The 20,954-nt window shown below is 43.8% G+C and overlaps 2 protein-coding genes across 2 annotated transcripts in view; one reads left to right on the top strand and one right to left on the bottom strand.

Moving 5' to 3' along the window:
* Positions 1 to 2,668: 2,668 nt before the first annotated feature.
* Positions 2,669 to 3,586, top strand: LOC120914516 (repetitive proline-rich cell wall protein 2-like). Its single transcript, XM_040325192.1, has one exon. It carries the CDS (start codon positions 2,669 to 2,671, stop codon positions 3,584 to 3,586), a length of 918 nt encoding a protein of 305 aa, XP_040181126.1.
* An 8,086-nt stretch (positions 3,587 to 11,672) lies between these two features.
* NOTCH4 (notch receptor 4) overlaps positions 11,673 to 20,954 on the bottom strand; it is a 146,301-nt gene continuing 137,019 nt past the window's right edge. Inside the window, exons 31-34 of the mRNA XM_040323033.1 lie at positions 19,999 to 20,306; positions 19,225 to 19,372; positions 18,413 to 18,510; positions 11,673 to 12,973 (exon numbers count right to left, since the gene is read on the bottom strand). Coding sequence (XP_040178967.1) covers positions 12,122 to 12,973; positions 18,413 to 18,510; positions 19,225 to 19,372; positions 19,999 to 20,306 — 1,406 coding nt within the window. The 3' untranslated portion in view covers positions 11,673 to 12,121. The remainder of the gene's footprint in view (positions 12,974 to 18,412; positions 18,511 to 19,224; positions 19,373 to 19,998; positions 20,307 to 20,954) is intronic.

The raw sequence follows: 20,954 nt of genomic DNA, 5'->3' as shown, positions 1-20,954 counted from the left end.
CATTCACAAAGCACTTGCGTCCTAAGTTACGGCGGCGTAGCGTAAATTGGCCGACGTAAGCCCGCCTAATTCAAATGTGGAAGAGGTGGGCGTGTTTTATGGTAATTACTCGTGACCCCCACGTAAATGACGCTTCTTACGAACGGCGTATGCGTCGTCCGTGGACGTATCCCAGTGCGCATGCTCAAAATTACGCCGCAAATAGTCAATGCTTTAGACGTGAACGTAACTTACGCACAGCCCTATTCGCGTACGACTTACGCAAACGATGCAAAATTCTACGCTGGCCCGACGTCCTTACTTAACATTGGCTACGCCTCATATTACAGGTGTAACATTACGCCGGAAAAAGCCTTACGTAAACGACGTAAATCAATGCGCCGGGCGGACGTACGTTTCTGAATCGGCGTATCTAGCTCATTAGCATATTCTACGCGTAAATTTACGGAAGCGCCCCTAGCCGCCAGCGTAAAATTGCACACAATTATACGCCGGCGTAGGCAAGTTACGTCGGCGGAGGAAGCCTATTTTTTCATCGTATCTGGCTTTGAGAATCGGCCTAAAGATACGACGGCGCAGATTTGAAATTACGGCGGCGTTCCTGGAGATACGCCACCGTAAGTTGTTTATGAATCTGGGCCACTGTAGTCAGTTGGACTTATCCATTTAAAGTGGCTAAATACAGACAACATCAGAGACCAGAACATCTAGTGTACTGGGACTGCTCATTGAAGCAACACCACCCTGTCTAGGAATGGACACATCAGCAAACATTTTCTAAGCTATTTGAAATACCCAATTCCTCCATAAGTGCTCCTCCAATTATAATTTCTAGCATTTCAACTGTTTAGACTATTTTAACTGTTTTGTGCTTTTGGTTGTGCTAGGGCACAGGTGTCAAACACAAGGCCCGCGGGCCGAATCCAGCCCCTCCAGGCCATTTCATGTGGCCCTGGCACCTCTTCTGCAGCTGCAAGAGAGCTCCAGCCCTCCTCTGGTCCTCCTCCAGACCCCAACTTTCTGCTTTTGGAAAAAGATTATAGAAGAAACGAATTTGAGGCTAATCCTGAAGGTTCCTACCACATCCCAAAATGTATTGGAAAAAAGGAAGAAGATGCCCCAGGGGATTGTGCAGGCAGGAAACCAGAACAGGATAACATGAAGGAGTAGGAAAGTAATACATTTTTTTTTTAATATTATATGAAAAAGAGTTTAAACATTAAAAACATTAAAAACAATCATGAGAACAAGGGAAAGAGAAATTACCGCTCCAGGTGGGTCTGCTGGACAATCAGTAGCTGCTCAGGAGGCCAGGAGTGCTGGCAATGCACGAGGCAAAATGTAGAAACTGAAAGGATGGACAGCCACACCTCCAAAAAAAAACTTAGGTTGTCTTTATTTTCAAAAATTGGATAAAAAACGCACTACAAATAACAGCAAAGGGTGGAATACAGCCTATGCGTTTCGCACTTCGATCAGTGCTTAGTCATGGCTTGACTAAGCACTGACCGCAGTGCGAAACGCGTAGGCTGTATTCCACCCTTTGCTGTAACTTGTAGTGCATTTTTCATTCAATTTTTTAAAATAAAAACAACCTAAGGTTTTTTTTGGAGGTGCGGCTGTCTATCCTTTCAGTTTCTAAATCATGAGAACAAAGCATGATTTAACACATCCTTAAATCATACTTTATTCTCATGATTGTTTTTAATGTTTAAACAATTTTTTTATATATTAATAATAAAAAAAAATGTTTACCTTCCCACTCCTTCATGTTATCCTGTTCTGGTTTCCTGCCCGCACAATCCCCTGGGGTATCTGCTTCCTTTTTTCCTACTTTCTGCTTTCAAGCAATGCATCCAGCTTCTCCCCAGCAGCACCATTATTAAAGGGGGTGCATTTTGATGTAAGGGAGAGTGGGGGACTCGACTTCTGATGGTGGGGAGGCTCTTAACATATAATGTAAGGGGAGGGGTGAGCTGGATATCTAATCTTACAGATACAACTGGCCCTTTTGAGTGCAATCATAATGCCGATGTGGCCCACAATGAAATTGAGTTTGATACCCCTGTGTTAGGGCCTCTGCTGTACATTGAATTTGCTTTGCCCCAGTTGAGGCAGGATGTGCATGGTCACCATCAGGATTACCATGAGGAATAGTGCTTCTGATACACCTTCAAAGAAAAATAATACTGAAGATCTATCTACTATTAGGAATATTGGTGATGTACCTCCTACAAGCAATGGTACTGGCCATGTACCTCCAAACAAGTTGTGTACTGGTGGTGTACCTTCCATGAGGAAGAGTAACTCCCATGAAGAAGAGTACTGGTGATATACCTTCTGTAGAGGAAGAGCATTGAGGATGTACTTCCCATGAAGAAGCATACTGGTCATGTATTTCACATGGAGACGTGTTGTGACATCCCATGTAAAAGAAAAGTGGGGAATTACTTTTAATGAGGAAGAGCACTGATAATGTATCTTACATAAAAGGCATACTAGTGAAGTACCTTCTATGAGAAAAAGTGCTTCTGAAGGTGCTCCATTGAAGAAGAGTACTATTGACATACCTCCCATGAAAAAAGCACTGGTGAGATATCTCCTATAAAGGAGGATACTGGACACCTACCTCCCACGAGTGCTGATGATGTATTTCACATAGCCTCCCATGAAGAAGAGAACTGGGAACTTACTCTTTCTTCTAATGGGGAAGAGTACTGATGATGTATCTCACATGAAGAAGGGTATTGGAGATGAAGTCCCTCCCATAAAGAGTTCTGATGACTTTCCTCCCATGAAGAAGAGTACTGGTGAAGCACCTCCCACGAAGAGTCCTGATGACTTTCCTCCCATTAAGAAGAGTACTGGTGAATTACCTCCCAAGAAGAGTCCAGATGACTTTCCTCCCATGAAGAAGAATACTGGTGAGGTACCTCCCATGAAAAGTCCTAATGACTTTCCTCCCATGAAGAAGAGTACTGGTGAAGCACCTCCCATGAAGAGTCATGACGACTTTCCTCCCATGAAGAACAGTACTGGTGAAGCACCTCCCATGAAGAGTCATGACGACTTTCCTCCCATGAAGAACAGTACTGGTGAAGTACCTCCCATGAAGAGTTCTGATGACTTTCCTCCCATGACGAAGAATACTGGTGAGGTACCTCCCATGAAGAGTCCTAATTACTTTCCTCCCATGAAGAAGAGTATTGGTGAAGTACCTCCCATAAAGAGTCCTAATGACTTTTCTTTCATGAAGAGTCCTGATGACTTTCCTCCCATGAAGAACAGTACTGGTGAAGTACCTCCCATAAAGACTTCTGATGACTTTCCTCCCATGACGAAGAATACTGGTGATGTACCTCCCATGAAGAGTCCTAATTACTTTCCTCCCATGAAGAAGAGTATTGGTGAAGTACCTCCCATGAAGAGTCCTAATGACTTTTCTCCCATGAAGAGTCCTGATGACTTTCCTCCCATGAAGAAGACTACTGGTGATGTACCTCTCATAAATGAATGTGCTACAGACTACAGTACTGCAATGAAGCAGTGCACCAGCAAATTATATGTGACCATTACTAGCGCATAGAGCACCTTATCATCATAGTAAGATTCTTCAGAAATAATTTTAATTCACCCAATTAAGTTTTATTATGTTTTGTATTACTGTATATCTAATAGGGAGATGGACAAGTTAACATATCCCTATTTTTTGGCTCTGGTGTTAGGTCTGATTTAAAATTGCATTAAGACAAGGCCACCATTTACCCCCAGTGGCAAATGTATCTCCTTGAAGCATCCCTTTATTATTTCTTCTGTGACTTTCACTGCTGCACAATACAGTATATTTGAAGTTGGCATTTAATCGTAATTAAATACCAAGCTAGCCCTGACCATAAGGGAGACTGCCGGCAGCCGCAAACACCTATTTTTAACTTTTTTTATCAAAGGACGTGAACACAAATCCCACTTGATAAAAGTACACGGACTTGTACAACGATCATCTGCTCATTCCAGTTACCAAGACATTAGCATATGTTAGAAGATGTCATCATTTTGTATAACTTGAAATATGATAGTAATTTATCTGTAATGCTTGAGAAAAATACAGATCGTCTTTTAGAAGTGCTATAATGCTTCTGCTGTAAAACCGTCATGAATAAATATGGACATTTTACTGTGTTATCTGCCTGAAGAGGTTTCCTCCGTCCATTCTTCATCCCTCCAAGGAAACTCTGGAGCTCATAAATTCTTCACACAACCTCACATGTCGTTTTTGTAATGCTTCTTTTTCATCATAGTTGACAATTGGAAATTAAAGTCGTGTCAATTCAAAACCGATAAACTACAATTTATGTTTTTATTAAATAAAGCAAGAAGTAGTGTTTACCATGCGGTTTGTGACAATAACTAATAAGATGTCACTTTTCATAAATCTAACTACAATAGCTTGTAATCTGATTGGTCTCTACGAGTTCTGACCTATTGACATCAACATGAAATGGTTCCTATCTGCATATGAGTGCGTGGGGAGCATTTTAAGCACAACTTCAAGCGGTCAGCTTGAAATACACAGTAGAAATGTGGGCATAGGAGTATCTTTACTGCCCATAGAATTAGTGTATCTGGCTGGTCATGAAATTCACACACCCAGAGGCGTATCTAGTGAAAATAGCGCCTATGGCAAGCACTGAAACTGTGCCTCTGTCGAAACATTTGAAACCCATCTTTCAGATAGCTGTTTATTTTTATTTAAGGTTAACAAAACTAGTGTGGGATATTTATCATCCCTTGTGATACCTTGGGTAGTGACATATCCTCTTTATGGAGAAATCTGGGGTTTATTAGACCCCCGATCCCTCCTCTGCCCTCCAAGGCCAGGTAATTGCAGAACCAATACTGGAAGTGATGAAATCTTCATCACTTAAGGCCTCAGTTTTCACAGAGGAGAGGGAGAAACTGATGTTCCTCCTTCTTCTTTGTGCGCTGCCAATCCAACCAGATGGAATGGGAGAGCCTGGGAGAACAGGGGAGGGCTGTGGCTGAATGCAGCAGGGATAGCGCTGCCATAGTCCATTAGCAAAGGTGCTGAAAACGAGATCCTGCCTATGCACAGGAGGAGAGAAGAAGAGATCCTCAGACCCTGGTAAGTGCCACTCATCAGCGCCCCCTTCATATGGCGCCCATGGCACTTTCCATGGCTGTCATACCCTAGATACACACCTCTCCCATGATGCCATAGTCAGAAGGTGCAGAATTTCTCCAGCTTTTTTCATCATGGCACCCTTTAAAAGTATACAAAATCTCAAGGCACCCCAGTATAAAATGTAAAAAAACTAAATGTTACTTGTCAATGGGGAGCCTGAGACAAAGCACACAAGGTTGATATTATATTCAAATCAGAAGCACCCCATCACATCAGAAGTCCCCTAATTACATCAAAGGTACCTCCATCACATCAGAGGTCCCATCATTACATCAGAGGTGCCTCCATCACATCAGAGGTCCCATCATTTCATCAGAGGTGCCTCCATCACATCAGAGGTGCCTCCATCACATCAGAGGTGCCTCCATCACATTAGAAGTCCCCTAATTACATCAGAGGTGCCTCCATCACATTAGAAGTCCCCTAATTACATCAGAGGTGCCTCCATCACATCAGAAGTCCCCTAATTACATCAGAGGTGCCTCCATCACATCAGAGGTCCCATCATTACATCAGAGGTGCCTGCATCACTTTAGAAGTCCCCTAATTACATCAGAGGTGCCTCCATCACATCAGAAGTCCCCTAATTACATCAGAGGTGCCTCCATCACATCAGAAGTCCCCTAATTACATCAGAGGTGCCTCCATAACATTAGAAGTCCCATCATTACATCAGAGGTGCCTCCATCACTTTAGAAGTCCCCTAATTACATCAGAGGTGCCTCCATCACATCAGAAGCTCCCCTTCATATCCGAGTTCCCCCCATCACATCAAAGGTCCCTCCATCACATCAGAGGTCCCATCATTACATCAGAGGTCCCCTCATTGCAACAGAGGTTCATCATTATATCAGAGGTTCCCCATCACATCAGAGGTCCCCCCATTACATAAAAGGTCCTCCCGTCACATCAGAGGTCCCCTCATTACATCAGAGGTCCCCCATCACATCAGAAGCTCCCCTTCGACATCAGAGGTCCCCCAATCATATCATAGTTACATACCCTGTTTCCCCGAAAATAAGACAGTGTCTGAGGCCGCGTACACACGATCGGTCAAAATCGATGAAAACGGACTGAAGGTCCGTTTTCATCGGTCCAAACCGATCGTGTGTGGGCCCCATCGGTCAGTTATCCTTCGGTCAAAAAAATGAGAACTTGCTTTAAAGTTGAACCGATGGACGCCTGACGGATAAGTCAAAACCGATCGTTAGTATGCAAAAGCATCGGTTAAAAACCTGCGCATGCTCAGAATCAAGTCGACGCATGCTTTGAAGCATTGAACTTCATTTTTTTCAGCACGTCGTTGTGTTTTATGTCACCGCATTCTGACATGATCGGTTATTTAACCGATGGTGTGTAGGCACATCAGACCATCAGTCAGCTTCATCGGTTAACCGATGTCAACGGTCGGACCGTTCTCATCGGATGGACTGATCGTGTGTACGCGGCCTTGTATTAATTTTTGCTCCCAAAGATGCGCTAGGTCTTAAGAAGAATACGGTACACATTTATTGTTGAACAAAAAAAGGAAATGTATTACCTGTATACGAAGGGGGGGGGGATTAAACTGACACAGGAGAATCAGAGGGGGGGATTACCATTTTAGTAACCCCTTCTGATCCTGCTGTGTCATTTTGATTCCCCCCTCTGATCCTCCTGTGTCATTTTAAGTGATCCCCCTCCCCCATACCTGTGCCAGTGGACACCTTCACCAGACATCCCCCACCTCTTTATCAGACATTTCCCCCCTCCCTCAGTCACCCCTGTGTGTCCACGCTACTCACTGTCTAATTATGAATCAGCCAGACCCTGTCAAGTCAGTGCGAGCAGCAGACGGCAGCTTGTCCTGGCGGCGGCGCAGGCTCTCTGATGAAGAGAGACCACCTACTTCCTGTCTGCTCCGTCTGCCCTGCGGCCAATAGTGAGCTGCGTGGCGGCGCCCGATGCTACGGTTCAGGGTACAGAGTTACGGTAGCTTCGGGGGGCCTTATTATCGGAATGCCTTAAGTTCGGGGGAGGCCCCATTATCGGGGAGGTCTTATTTTCGGGGGGAAGCCTTATATTTCAGCAAGAGGCAAAACTGTAAGTAGGTCTTACTTTCGGGGGAAACAGGGTAGTAGGCGAGGTTGATAAAAAGACACAAGTCCTTCAAGTTCAACCTATGTGTGTGATTATAGGTCAGTATAACATTGTATATCCCTGTATGTTGTGGTTGTTCAGGTGCTTATCTAATATTTTTTTCGAAACTATCGATGCCCCCTGCGGAAACCACCGCCTGTGGAAGGGAATTCCACATCCTTGCCACAGTAAAGAACCCTCTACGCAGTTTAAGGTTAAACCTCTTTTCTTCTCATTTTAGTGAGTGGCCACGTGTCTTATTAAACTCCATTTCGCAAAGAAGTTTTATCCAAGTATTCCCCATTTATTACCACCCTCTGAACTCGCCCTTGTAACTAGTTTTTAATCCATGTACTCACCCTATGGTCCATGCCAACGGATATTACTCAGAGGTACCCTCACTACATCAGAGGTCCCCTCACTACATCAGAGGTCCCCCCATCACATCAGAAGCGCCCCTTCGACATCAGAGGTCCCTCCATCCATCGAACAGCTTTTGTTTATTTCCCTCTGATTTCTCAGTGGACCTCATTGCTGTGCTGAAAGGCGGAGCCAGCTGTCAATCAGGCATCCGGGTGGATCCTTCCAGATTCTGGAGCGGTTCTGTGACATCAGCTGACAGCAGGCTGTAGCCAGGCGTAAGCTGACTCTGGGTCACAGGGGTGGAAAAGTATGTGTATTCTTCTGACCCACAAGAGAATGACCAAAAGAGCTTTGGCCATACTTATCTTTTAACCTTAGTAGTGCTTTGATGTTATTAACATTTTTATTTCACATCTGCTACTCTTATTCATTTGCAAATATCAAGACACAACAGACAATATGTATTATTTACTTACTTTTTAATAAAAAATACACCCCAATGACATTTACTGTACATACCCTTTGCTATTACATCAATGAGAGAACATGGTTTAATTTTAAGTGCTTCACATATGGAAATGTTTTCAAAAATCCTCCTATATACAATGGGTCTTATTTATCAAAGTATCAGAAAGAAAAACCGCTGTTGTAGCACAGGCCAACCAATCAATCAACCTAACGTAGTTTTGGATAGAGTGGAGAGGCCGGAGTCAAAGACCTGTCACTTTTTATTGATGTCTGTGCCCCAATTAGGTAGAGTAAGAGTTGGTTCACACAGGGGCAACACGACTTCCAGCACGACTTTGGGAGGCAACTTGGACACGACTTGAGTATGAATCATCAGGCAACTTACAAGGCAACTTCAAGTCGCCTCCAGGACAGAACAAGGCAACTTCAAGTCGCCTCCAGGACAGAACAAGGCAACTTCAAGTCGCCTCCAGGACAGGAGGCTTTCCAGTGGCCAATCAAACAACAATCAGCTCTGTGGGAAGGAGGGGTTTGCCTGAGAAATGCATGTTCTCTTCCTGTATTGTTGCTTGAGTTAAAGCGGAGGTTCACCCTAAAAACATTTTTCGAACATTACATTGTGCTCACTTCCAACATTGACAGTATGCTGATTTTTTTTTTTGCTGTACATACCGTCGTATAGCTATTTCCCCCCCGGCATCCGGGTACTGGCTTTCGCGGGAGTGGGCGTTCCTATGCAGAGGCTAAGTGATTGACGTGATGACAAAAACTTCCCCCCGGCACATAAGGCGTGTCACCAGTTTCCGAAAGAAGCCGAACGTCGGTGCGCAGGCGCCGTATAGAGCCGACTCGCAGTTCGGCTTCTTTCACACACAGGACAATTTAAACTTGAAAATGTTTTACCCATTAGATCTGGAAAGCCCATTTTTAGCATTGAAGAAATGGAATGATGTGCTATTAATACATTAACCACTTAAGGACCAGCGCACGACTATATATGTCGACACAATGGCTCCTTTGGACAGATGGACTTACCTGCACATCCCCTTTAAGATGCGGCATTGTGGGCGTGCACCGCGAGCTCCCAGGGTCCTGTGAACTCGATGTCCGCGGGGGTTTACCCGTGATCGTCTCACGAAGAGGAAGAATGGGGAAATGCTGATGTAAACATGCATTTCCCCAGTCTTCCTAGTGACAGGACATTGGTCACAGCTCCCTATAACCGGGAGCAGTGTTGTGTCACACATAACCCACCACCCACCCACAGCTAGAATCACTCCCTAGGACACACTTAACCCCTTCAGCGTCCCCTACTGGTTAACCCCTTCACTGCCAGTGTCATTTTTACAGTAATCAGTGCATTTTTATAGCACTGATCGCTGTATCAATGACAATGGTCCCAAAATGGCATCAAAAGTGTCCGATGTGTCCTTCATATTGTCGCAGTCACGATAAAAATCACTAATCGCCGCCATTACTAAAAATATTATTAATAAAAATGCCATAAAACTATCCCCTATTTTGTAGATGCTATAACTTTTGCGCAAACCAATCAATAAACGCTTATTGCGTTTTTTTTTAGCAAAAATATGTAGAAGAATACGTATCGGCCTAAACTGAGGAATTTTTTATATATATATATATATATATATATATATATATATATATATATATATTTTTTTTTTTTTTTGGGGGGGGGGGGGGGATATTTATTATAGCAAAAAGTAAAAAATATTGAATTTTTTTCAAAATTGTCGCTTTATTTTTGTTTATAGCGCAAAAAATAACAACCGCAGAGGTGATCAAATACCACCAAAATAAAGCTCTATTTGTGGGGAAAAAAGAAAGTAAATTTTCTTTGGGAGCCACGTCGCACGACCGCGTAATTGTCAGTTAAAGCGACGCAGTGCCGAATCGCAAAAAGTGCTCTGGTCTTTGACCAGCCAAATGGTCCGGGGCTTAAGTGGTTAAACATACATGCTGAGCCACAGTAGGACAATGGGCTGGATAATGGGCTTCTCACTTTCTATCTTTCCACATGTTAAAACTGGCAATCTGTTGGCATGTTACTATCATACAATGGTATACGGGTGAGCACCTGTTCTGTTCACTAATACTTTGGTATACTCTTGAGCAGCAACATCTAAAATGTTATTTGTTTTAATGACATGTATATGACAAGTAAGTGTCAATAAGTTTTCCTTTTTCAGACTTGAGTACTTAATGTCAATGGGCACCTTTGCGTGTCCACATATATACAATGGGAACCCCATATAATTGCTGGGTCTCTCCAAACCAACAGGCACCTACCAAATTCTGCCTGAGGACAGACACATTTCACACAAACATCTCTACTGGTTGTCTGCATCATTTTAGTGCAGCCTTCTATATGCCAGCTACTTGTTTGTTTATTTACACCACGTTTCAAGCATTTTTGATATCTTATACCAGTGGTCTACAAACTGTGGCCCGGGGGCCAGATGTGGCCCTTTGCCTGCCTTTACCCGGCCCTTTGGGGCACCACCATTTCTTCCACTGATGCCAATGATGGGGCACTATTACAACTATTACACCAACAATGGGGCACTGCTCCTGCCACTGACTATTCCTGCAAATTGGGGCACTATTCTTCCCACTGACGCCAACAAAGGGGCACTATTCTCCAATTGATATGAAAGATGGGGCACTATTCTTTGCAATGATACCAACACTATGGCACTATTCCCCCCCATTAAAGCCCATGATGGGGTATTGCTTATTCCCATTGACGGCATGGCATTTTTTACTCCCACCAGCCACAGTCCGGCCCCCCTAAAGCCTGAAGAGTAGTAAACTGGCCCTTTGTTTAGAACGTTTGGAGACCACTGTCTTATACTATGGCGTGCTCCCATTAATTATCTTACCTTGTATGAGGAACCCTACTACTTATAATACACTTACAGAAACAATTGGAGGCCTATTTCGTCATATTACTCCTCTACATTTTCCTTAAGGCACTTATGGCAAAAGAAGAGGTATATGTTGGTATGGTTGCAGCAAAGTTCAGACCGTGATTAATCATGAGTGAAATACACAAAACAATGTTCAACTGCTGCTCCCATGCCTTGAAATTTAAAGGAGTTCTCTGACCTAAAAGTTTTAACCCCCGCTGTGCCCGGGCTGTAAAAAAATAGAAAATAAACTGTCACTTACCTGCCTACGATCCCCCGTTGTTCCGATATCGCTGTCCCGTTCTCCGGTCCCGGGCCCCTTCCGCTTCCTGTGTGTCGGTGACTCATAGTGCGCTCAGCCTATCAGCGGCCGCAGCAATGTCCCGTCGCGGCCACTGATAGGCTGAGCGCACTATGAGTCACCGACACACAGGAAGCGGAAGAGACCGGGACCGGAGAACGGGACGGCGATATCGGAACAACGGGGGATCGTAGGCAGGTAAGTGACAGTTTATTTTCTATTTTTTTACAGCCCGGGCACAGCGGGGGTTAAAACTTTTAGGTCAGAGAACTCCTTTAAGTCCCCCCCCCCCCTGTTTTTTGTCATTATTATAATATAATATAACTGAGATTCACTTCTTCTATGTAACATAGCAAATGTTTTTGTTTTGCAGTCACTTAAATAGTCACTTCAAGATGCCTACACATTTAAAGGTCGGAGTTGGACAGATCCCATGAGATAGGTAGCCATTGGATTTCATTAAATGTTGCAATTACACAAAGGTTTTGTGCCTTCTCTAGCACCTTCAAAACGGCCAGTTGGTTCCAAGATCGCCTGGCCTGGCCCTGCATTCTACAGTAGTTCATCCACCCGCTCCTTTTCTTGGTTTAAACCAATTGCCCTCATGCATCTGAATTTGATGCCTTTCCTAGCGCCATGCTGGTTCTGAGAATGCATCCACTGGCTCTTGAATTTTTTGGCAGTCACCAGTTCCTTGTCTTGGTTTAAACCCACAGTCCTTGTGCATCTAAAATCTTTTTATGGTGATGCAATTCCCCAGGGGTTCCTGGATTCTGGTGAAGGAGTAAGGAATGGGTGATGGTGCATGCATGTTTTTTGTGAAGACTGTGTTTCTTCAGGACTGGCAGGGGATGGAAATCCATACTGTGATGAAGGTGGGGTCAGGTAGATATTGTGCCCCAGCTGGTCAGTAGGAGTGCAGGGCAAGTCTTTGTTTGGTATTGGCTCTGCGGCTGGAGTGGAACAGAAGTTGGGGCCTGGCTTTTGGCAGTTTGGAGACTGTGGATGCTGAGATTCTGGCAACCAGTGGGCATGAGGAGACATCTGTTGTCCTCCTGTTGTGTAGGATGCCTCAGGTGCGGTACATCCTGTTGGACAAAAATGAACTCTCCATCCTCTATGGCCCCACTGGCATCCTGCTACCCCTGATGAGAAGGAGCCACTGCGAGCATAGGGTGGACAATTACCTCCGTAGTTGGCCATAGCGTGATGAGATTGGCAACAATTGCTCTCTGATTGGTTCCCTGGCAGAAAGGGTGGTGCTGAAACAGGAGGAGGATTGTGATAACAGGAGCTGCTCAGGTCTATGTGCGGTAAAGGGGCAGGCTTGGTTGGCTCTTTGACTCTAGGCCGCGGAGTCTTTTTCAGCTGTGGAGCTCCAACCAGAGGAGCAGCAGGTGTGTTGCGGTTCACTATTTGGCTGCATTCTTCAAGAAGGCGTTGGATATCTCTGTGTCCGCGTTCACGTGCTGCATGTCGAGGCTGATGGCCTACATGATCACACAACTCTCGATTTACTTGATGCTCGAGGAGAAGGCAGACAGCTTCGTAACTCCCCTCCCTAGCGGCCAGGAACAGTGCAGTTTGGTCCTGTTTTGGACATAATGAAACAGACAGGTAATCTTAGCAGAGTGATACTTTGGTGACAATGTTATATCATACAGAGTATAAATCTAATGTTATACAGTAAAACCTTGGTTTGTGAGCATAATTCGTTCCCGAAACATGCTTGTAATCCAAAGCACTTGTATATCAAAGCATTTTTTTTTACAGGAGAGGCACCCCTAATGCCACGTACACACGGTCGTTTTTTGTGATGAAATAAAACAACGTTTTTAAAAACGTCATTTAAAATGACCGTGTGTGGGCTTCACATCGTTTTTTGTCTTCTAAAAAACAACGGAAAAAAAATTCGAACATGCTACAATTTTTTATGTCGTTTTTCAAAATGCTTCCAAGCATGCGTCGACTTGATTTTGAGCATGCGTGGATTTAAATTTAAAACAAGATTGCTTTTTTTTTAACCTATGGATAAATCCATCAGACCGTTCTCATTGGTTTGACCGATCGTGTGTACGCGGCATAAGAAAAACAAAGGATTAATGCACTTAAAATGTATTAAAAAAAATGCATAATGTGTTCTATTTTTTTTGTTTTGCACTAGGTTGTTAGCACCCTTCCTCAGGTGAGAACGTTCTTATATGAGGAAGGGAGCTAACAACCTAGCCTGAAACTGTCATAAAATGTAACACATTATGCATTGTTTGTAAAAAAAATAATTGTTTTTTTTAATAAATTTTAAGTGTAGCAATCCTTCATTTTTTTTCTATCTAGATTTTTTCCCCCCCAAAAGAGTATGTGCAGAAACTCCCCTCTTCTGATTTCCCCCTTGTCTCCACACCCTACCCTCCTCTGAGCACCGGTCCTTGGTTCCACCCCCTACCCACCTCCCAGTACTGCCCCAAGTATCATTTTGTGTTTCTAATTAATTTATATGGAACTAGTTCTTGTCTAAAAACAAGAAAAGCAGTAAAATAGATGCCCTGGAGCCAGCAACAATAGATCCTCCGGCATCAATAGGTCCCTCACACAACAATAGACTCCTCCAGCAGCAATGGATACCACCCCAGCAACAATAGGCCTCCCAGAAATAATAGACCCCACCCCCAATAACAAAAGATCCACCCCAGCAACATTAGACCTTCCCCCCTAGCAGCAACAACAGATCTCCCAGCAGCCAGCATCAATAGACCCTCCGGCATACAACACTAATAGACTTATCCCTCAATAGTAGATTCCTACCAGAAACATAAGAATTAATAGATTTGCCACCACCAACAGTAAACCCTCACACAAAAATAGATCCCCACCAGTGACAATAGATCCCCCAACACACCCCATACCCCTTGCTATGACATACATTCAGTGCTGGAGGTGCCAGAACTGTGTTCCCCCATGTTCCTGCTGAAAAAAAAGCCCTGTATCCATCTATCTATCTATCTGCTTCGTCACGTATGACGAAACATGTCAGGGCGGAGCTATGCATTGATGTCATCACGCTCCACGTGACCCTGGAAGCACGGGCGTTCGCTTTATAAATCTATTGCTGGCAAGCTTTTTTTTTTAATTATGTATTTTGCTTTGAGCTTTATGAATAAACGATACTGAGTTTAACTAAAACACACTATTGGAGCTTTTCATTCCCTTACACGTCCTGTTCCGTTCTGAGAGAGCGTTCAGTCTATATCTGAAAGAAAGTGCTTCCATACACTGGATGGAAAGCGGCGTGTGGAGTGAAGATGACGCTAGGAGCCCAGAGGTATCGGCATTCCTGATTGATCCAAACCCCAAAGAAGGTTATATCTGCAGGCGATAACAGCCTCGCTACTAACAGGAAGTCCACCTTATCTGGTAAGGGTCTCTATTACTTTTGGTGTGTACCCCATGGAGAGGCCTATTCTTCATGCCCTCGATGGTGGATCTTCAGCGCATTTTCCTTTCTTCACTTTGGGATTGGACTCACTATTCATCATATGCAGACTTTGTGCACATTGTCTTATTTATTTATTCTTTACACTATATGAATTAATTCATGTGGACTTTTTCTTCGATTTTGTTTTTGTTCACTTATATTGATTGGGTCTTTTTTTGAAAAAATCCCTTAATGTACGGTATGTTATTTGTGCATTCATTTTTGAGTGCACATATCAATTTAAGGGGCCAGATTCTCGTAGAATCCGCGGCGGCGTAGCGTAAGCCATTTACACCACGCCGCCGCAATTTACTGGAGCAAGTGCCGTATTCTCAAAGCACTTGCTCCGTAATTTGCGGCGGCGTAGTGTAAATGGCCCAGCGTAAGGCCGTGTAAATAGCCCAGTGCGCATGCTCCAGCTCACGACAGAAAACGTACCCCTCATATAGCAGGGGTAAGTTTACGCTTACGGAAACGACGTAAACGACGACGAGGCGGCGCAAAAACGTTCGGGAATCGGCGTATCAGGCTCATTTGCATAGACAAATGAGAAATGGTCGTAAACGCCATCTAGCGGCCAGCGTGGAATTACATCTAAGATCCGATGGTGTAAGTGACTTACGCCAGTCGGCTCTACGCCGTATCTATGCGTAAATGATTCTAAGAATCACTCGCATAGATACCCGGGCTCAGAAACAGAGATACGACAGTGTATCTGGAGATACACCGTCGTATCTCTTTTGAGAATCTGGCCCAAGGTATTTACTAATACATTTTCTCTAAGTAGCACGACTATTTCCTTTATACATCTTATTTTGCATGGATATTGCATGTTTTTGTGTCGAAGCTCTTTTCACAGGATTATTTTTCACTTTCCACTTATTATACCCCCCTTATTTATCTATCTCCAACACACGTATAGAGGCACTCAGGGGTCTTGCAGACGAGATACAGTAAATCAAAACAGCAGCATTTTCATTGTCGATGTTGTGATGAAGCTCAGTCCATCTTTTGTTTTGATCAATCTCTTCTGCAAGACCTGTGAGTGCCTCTTTACCGGTTTTGGATTTGTATGGATTTCTTTGTGGATGAGAACCTGGGCATTTACCTAAAACAAAGAGTTTGGTAGCTATCCTTGGGACTATACATGTCAAATTTCCACAAACTGCAGCTGCATGTGGTCTCTAGGCCACCAATTTATCTCCAGGGTTATGCCTGGATGATGACTGATTAGTTGAAACGCGTAGGGAAGCCATGCTGAGACCACTATTGTCTAGATAAGCACTTTTTGTCACTGCCAAAACGTGAGTGTAATTCCTCCGTTTTAAAAATAAATGTTTCTTTACGGTATCACACTATATACCTCCTTCTTTTTTAATGGTGGGGTTGAATGCCCGATTCCACTGCATCCTTTTGCAACATCTATTTGAGCTTTCATCCAGACCATGAACCTGGTATTGCTGGGGTATGTCATACCAACAAGCCTGATTGACTCACTAGGTATATACCACCTTGAGTTCAATCGTTCCGGTAAGCACATTTGTATCTCTGGTGGTGAACCTTCTATCAAAATGTCACACTAACCCAGTAGTGTATTTAGGTTTTGTGCTGCCCTAGGCCTGACTAAACTTGTGCACCCCCTATTTGAAATATGCCCTACCCCTTTCTGTCAAGGCCACACCCCTGAAATTTTCGAGTTCTGAGGGCCTGGGAGGTGGTCAATGAATTCCCTTAATTTGCATAGATTTCCTTTAACTTCCTGTTTGGCTATGGGGCAGGAAGTGAAAGGAAATCTCTACAATGGGACATGGATGGTAAAAAATAAACTGACAGGGGCTATAACCCTCCTGTACTCTATCCAAAAAAAGAAAAAAGTTCTACTTTAAGCACAAATTTCTGATAATTTTATGGAGAGGACTAAGAAGATATAACCATGCCAATGGTACAGCAGAAAACATATAACATAGTGAGGAAGGTTTGTGATGATAGGCTGATAGGACAGCCCCCACATTTGCGGAATGCCGGCCACCTGCATACCGGAAGCAGTGCGGCCGCTTTATGGGAGCGCTAGACTAATTTGCCCTTCAGGCCAGTCCGCCCCAAAAGACTGGTGCTACACTAACAGTGTAGCACAAGCCAGCGGGGACTCTTTCCTGGGCCTGGGCCTTGTTGGCCTAGGCCAGGAAACAGCGTTGCCTTAACCACATATGAAGTTATTGATTGTCACAGATCAGTTTTGGATACTGAACTTTTGGAACTTTTTCCTTTTGATGTTTTTCTTTGGACATTTCTGCATTTTAATTTTTAATGTTAAAACTCTTGATTAACCACTTCCCGCCCAAGGACGTCATTTGACATCCTGGACTTTCAGTGGGGATATCTGAATGATGGATGCAGCTACAGGCATCATTCAGATATCCATCTCTTCAGCCGGCGAATCTGTGCACCATAAGAACGATCATAGCGGCAGTTCCGCCGCTTGATCGTTCTTATAGGCGGCGGGAGGGGACGCCCCCCCTCCCGCCGCCATCCGGTGCTTCTCCGCGCTCTCCTTTGCCATCGGAGACCCGGAGAAACGATAGAGTAGACAGATGGTCACCAGTCATCTCTATGATCGTCGGAGGCCCGGGCGCGATGTTATGACGTCACGCCCGGGTCCCGGAATGTAAACACAGCCGCAATCGCGGCTGAAAGCATTAGATCTGTGATTTTTTTTTCACGATCTAATGCTTTCCAGCCTGGAGGAGAGATGTGGGGTCTTGTTGACCCCGCATCTCTCCATGAAGAGTACCTGTCACAAACCATTCCTATTACAAGGGATGTTTACATTCCTTGTAATAGGAATAAAAGTGATAAAAAAAATGTCAATTTTTTTTTTAAATAAAATAAATTGAGTAAAATAAAGAATAAAATGATAAAAAAAAAATGTAAATGCCCCTATCCCCGGTAGCTCGCGTTAAGAAGCGAACACACATGTAAACGCCGTTCAAACCACACATGTGAGGTATCGCCGCGTGCGTTAGAGCGCCAGCAACTATTCTAGCACTAGACCTCCTCTGTAACTCTAAATTTGTACCTTGTAAAAAAAAAATAAGCGACGCCTATGGAGATTTTTAAGTACTGACGTTTGGCGCCATTCCATGAGTGTGCGCAATTTTAAAGCGTGACATGTTAGGTATCTATTTACTCGACGTAAATTCATATTTTACATTATACAAAAAAATTGGGCTAACTTTACTGTTTTGTTATTTTTTAATTCATGAAACCATTTTTTTCCTTAAAAAAATGCGTTTGAAAAATTATTGTGCAAATACCGTGCGAGATAAAAAGTGGCAATGACCGGCATTTTATTCCCTAGGGTGTCTGCTAAAAAAACATATATAGTGTTTGGGGGTTCTGAGTAATTTTCTAACAAAAAAATCATGATTTTTGCAATAGGCCCGGTATGGAAGTGGTTAATATTGCACATTGGGTCACTTTTATCAATTTAAAGTGATGTTCTCATTGGTCATTTATTACTGCTGCACTTTCCCACACCATTTATGCCTGTTTCTTACCCTTTTGTCCTGAAGATCCTTGTTAGCCCCATGAGACAAAAGAGTCTTCATTGCTGGTACATTGTTCACAGCGGCAGCCCAGTGTAGAGCAGATTTACCTACAGGAAGAGCATAGTTAATAAGAGGAAATGGAAACAGAACCCATATTTAAAGGAATCAAAATTTGGCAAATACAGGACTTGTTCACAATGATCAGGACAATGGCAACACAGACACATTTTGCGTTAATTTATTTTTATACAAAAAGATTAATTTAGTAAACTACCATCATATAAGTGTAATGCCACGTAAACACGATCGGAAATTCCGACAAGAAAAGTCCGATGTGAGCTTTTGGTTGGAAATTCCTACCGTGTGTATGCTCCATCGGACTTTTGCTGTCGGAATTTCTGCCAACAAAACATTGAGAGCTGGTTCTATATTTTTCCAACGGAAAAAGTTCCTATCGGAAAATCCACTTGTCTGTATGGAATTCCAACGCGCAAAAAAAACCATGCATGCTCAGAATCAAGCAGAAGAGCCAAACTGCCTATTAAACTTCATTGATCTCAGCTCGTCGTACGTCTTGTACGTCACCATGTTCTTGAAGGTCGGAATTTCCGACAAGATTTGTGTGACCGTGTGTATGCAACACAAGTTTAAGCCAACATTCCATCAGAAAAAATCCACGTTTTTCTTGTCGGAATTTTCGATCATGTGTACGAAGGGAAAACAGATAGATAAATACATGAAACATGGCCGATTGACCTGCCTGCTTAGAACAAGGCTTGTTAGAAGACAGCAAAGAATGGCAATCCATAATAGTGGTATACCTCGCTTATCTGTTGCACCTATGTCTGCTCCACATGCCACCAATTCTTCCACCATGTTCAGTACCGGAAGGCGAGAAGCAAGGATGAGTGGTGTGGATCCATCGTGCATTCTGGCGTCAATGTCTGTCTGGCGGCATCGTAACAGGGTCTGGTGGAGAAAGGGAAGATCACAAAGTGGCTTAATCTATATAAACCAATCAGCTACCAGTTGTCATCTTTGCAATGCACAGCTGGGAATGCAACAAGGATTTTTCTTGATGTGAGACTGTAATACAGTTTTCTATTTAAGTTTTAGGGAATGAAGATTCCTTACATATAGGTTGATGTTTTTATAAAAACAACTGAGTCCTTTTAAAACGGAAATTTCCAACAACAAATGTTCGATGTGAGCTTGTTGTCGGAAAATCCGACCGTGTGTATGCTCCATCGGACATTTGCTGTCAGAATTTCCGACAACAAATGTTTGAGAGCTGGTTCTCAATTTTTCGGACAACAAAAGTTTCTGTTGGAAATTTCGATCGTCTGTAGCCATTTCTGAGGCACACTAATCCTACGCATGCTCAGAATCAATTTGACACATTGAACTTCATTTTTCTCGGCTCGTCATAGTGTAGTACGTGACTGCGTTCTTAATGTTCTGAATTTCCGACAACATTTGTGTGACTGTGTGTATGCAAGATAAGTTTGAGCGAACACGAACAGATTGAGCCACTTTCGTGAATTGTTTATAACTGTCTATCTAAACGGATATTTCTCCAAATGTATAAAAGTCACCTGGAAAACTCCCAGAGCATCGGCAGCGATAGCCGTGTGGAGAGGGGTCCTTCCCAGCTTGTCCTGCACGTTTGTATCTGCTCCGGCGTCTAGCATGACCTTGCCAGCATCTTGTCTGGAGAATCTGGCAGCCAGGTGAAGCGCTGTCTCTCCAGTAGAGTCAGTCTGGGCATTGAGACTGGCGCCCTGACCAATCAAATCTGAGATGACACTTGCAGAGTTTTCAATTTCTGGTGGATCTACACCACCTCCAATGGGTTCCAAACCTCCTCCCGCACATATAGCCGACATAAGTGGAGTGACTCCATCTAGAAAACATTGGGCTCATCAAAAAAAAAAAAAAACACAAAACACATAATAAGGCTTTTTTGGCCCTGTTCTACATAAATAACAAACATTTAACACTAAGGCCCTGTACACACGACCGAACATGTCTGCTGAAACTGGTCCGCGGACCAGTTTCAGCAGACATGTTCGGTCGTGTGTACGGCTGACCGGACAGGTTTCCAGCGGTCCAGCCGACCGTTTTCCAGCGGACAAAAATTTCTTAGCATGCTAAGAAACATGTCCGCTGGAAGCCTGTCCGTTGGACATGTTCGGTCGTCTGTACAGACTCACCGTACATGTCCGCTCGGCCGCCATCCCTCGCATGCGTCGAAGTGATTCGACGCATGCGTGAAAGCATTGACCTTCCAGGGCCGCGCACTTAGCCGCGTAATCGTCGCGGCGACGGCGCGGCCACGTCATTGCGTATCGTGTACGCGCGGATTTGATTTTGGATTTGATTTTGGTGTGTACAACCATCAGACAGAAATCTCCGGGCGGACATGTCCGCTGAAAACGGTCCGGCGGATCTTTTTCAATGGACAGTCTGTCCGTGTGTACGAGGCCTAAAATGTATCAAAATACCTAAAATCTAAGGGCTCTTTCACACGGAGCGGATCCGTATTGATCCG

Source organism: Rana temporaria, chromosome 9 (genome assembly GCF_905171775.1).
Source record: "Rana temporaria chromosome 9, aRanTem1.1, whole genome shotgun sequence".
NCBI classification, from domain to species: Eukaryota; Metazoa; Chordata; class Amphibia; order Anura; family Ranidae; genus Rana; species Rana temporaria.
Note: the sequence above shows the minus strand (reverse complement) of the source record. Positions and strands in the feature narration are given on the sequence as shown.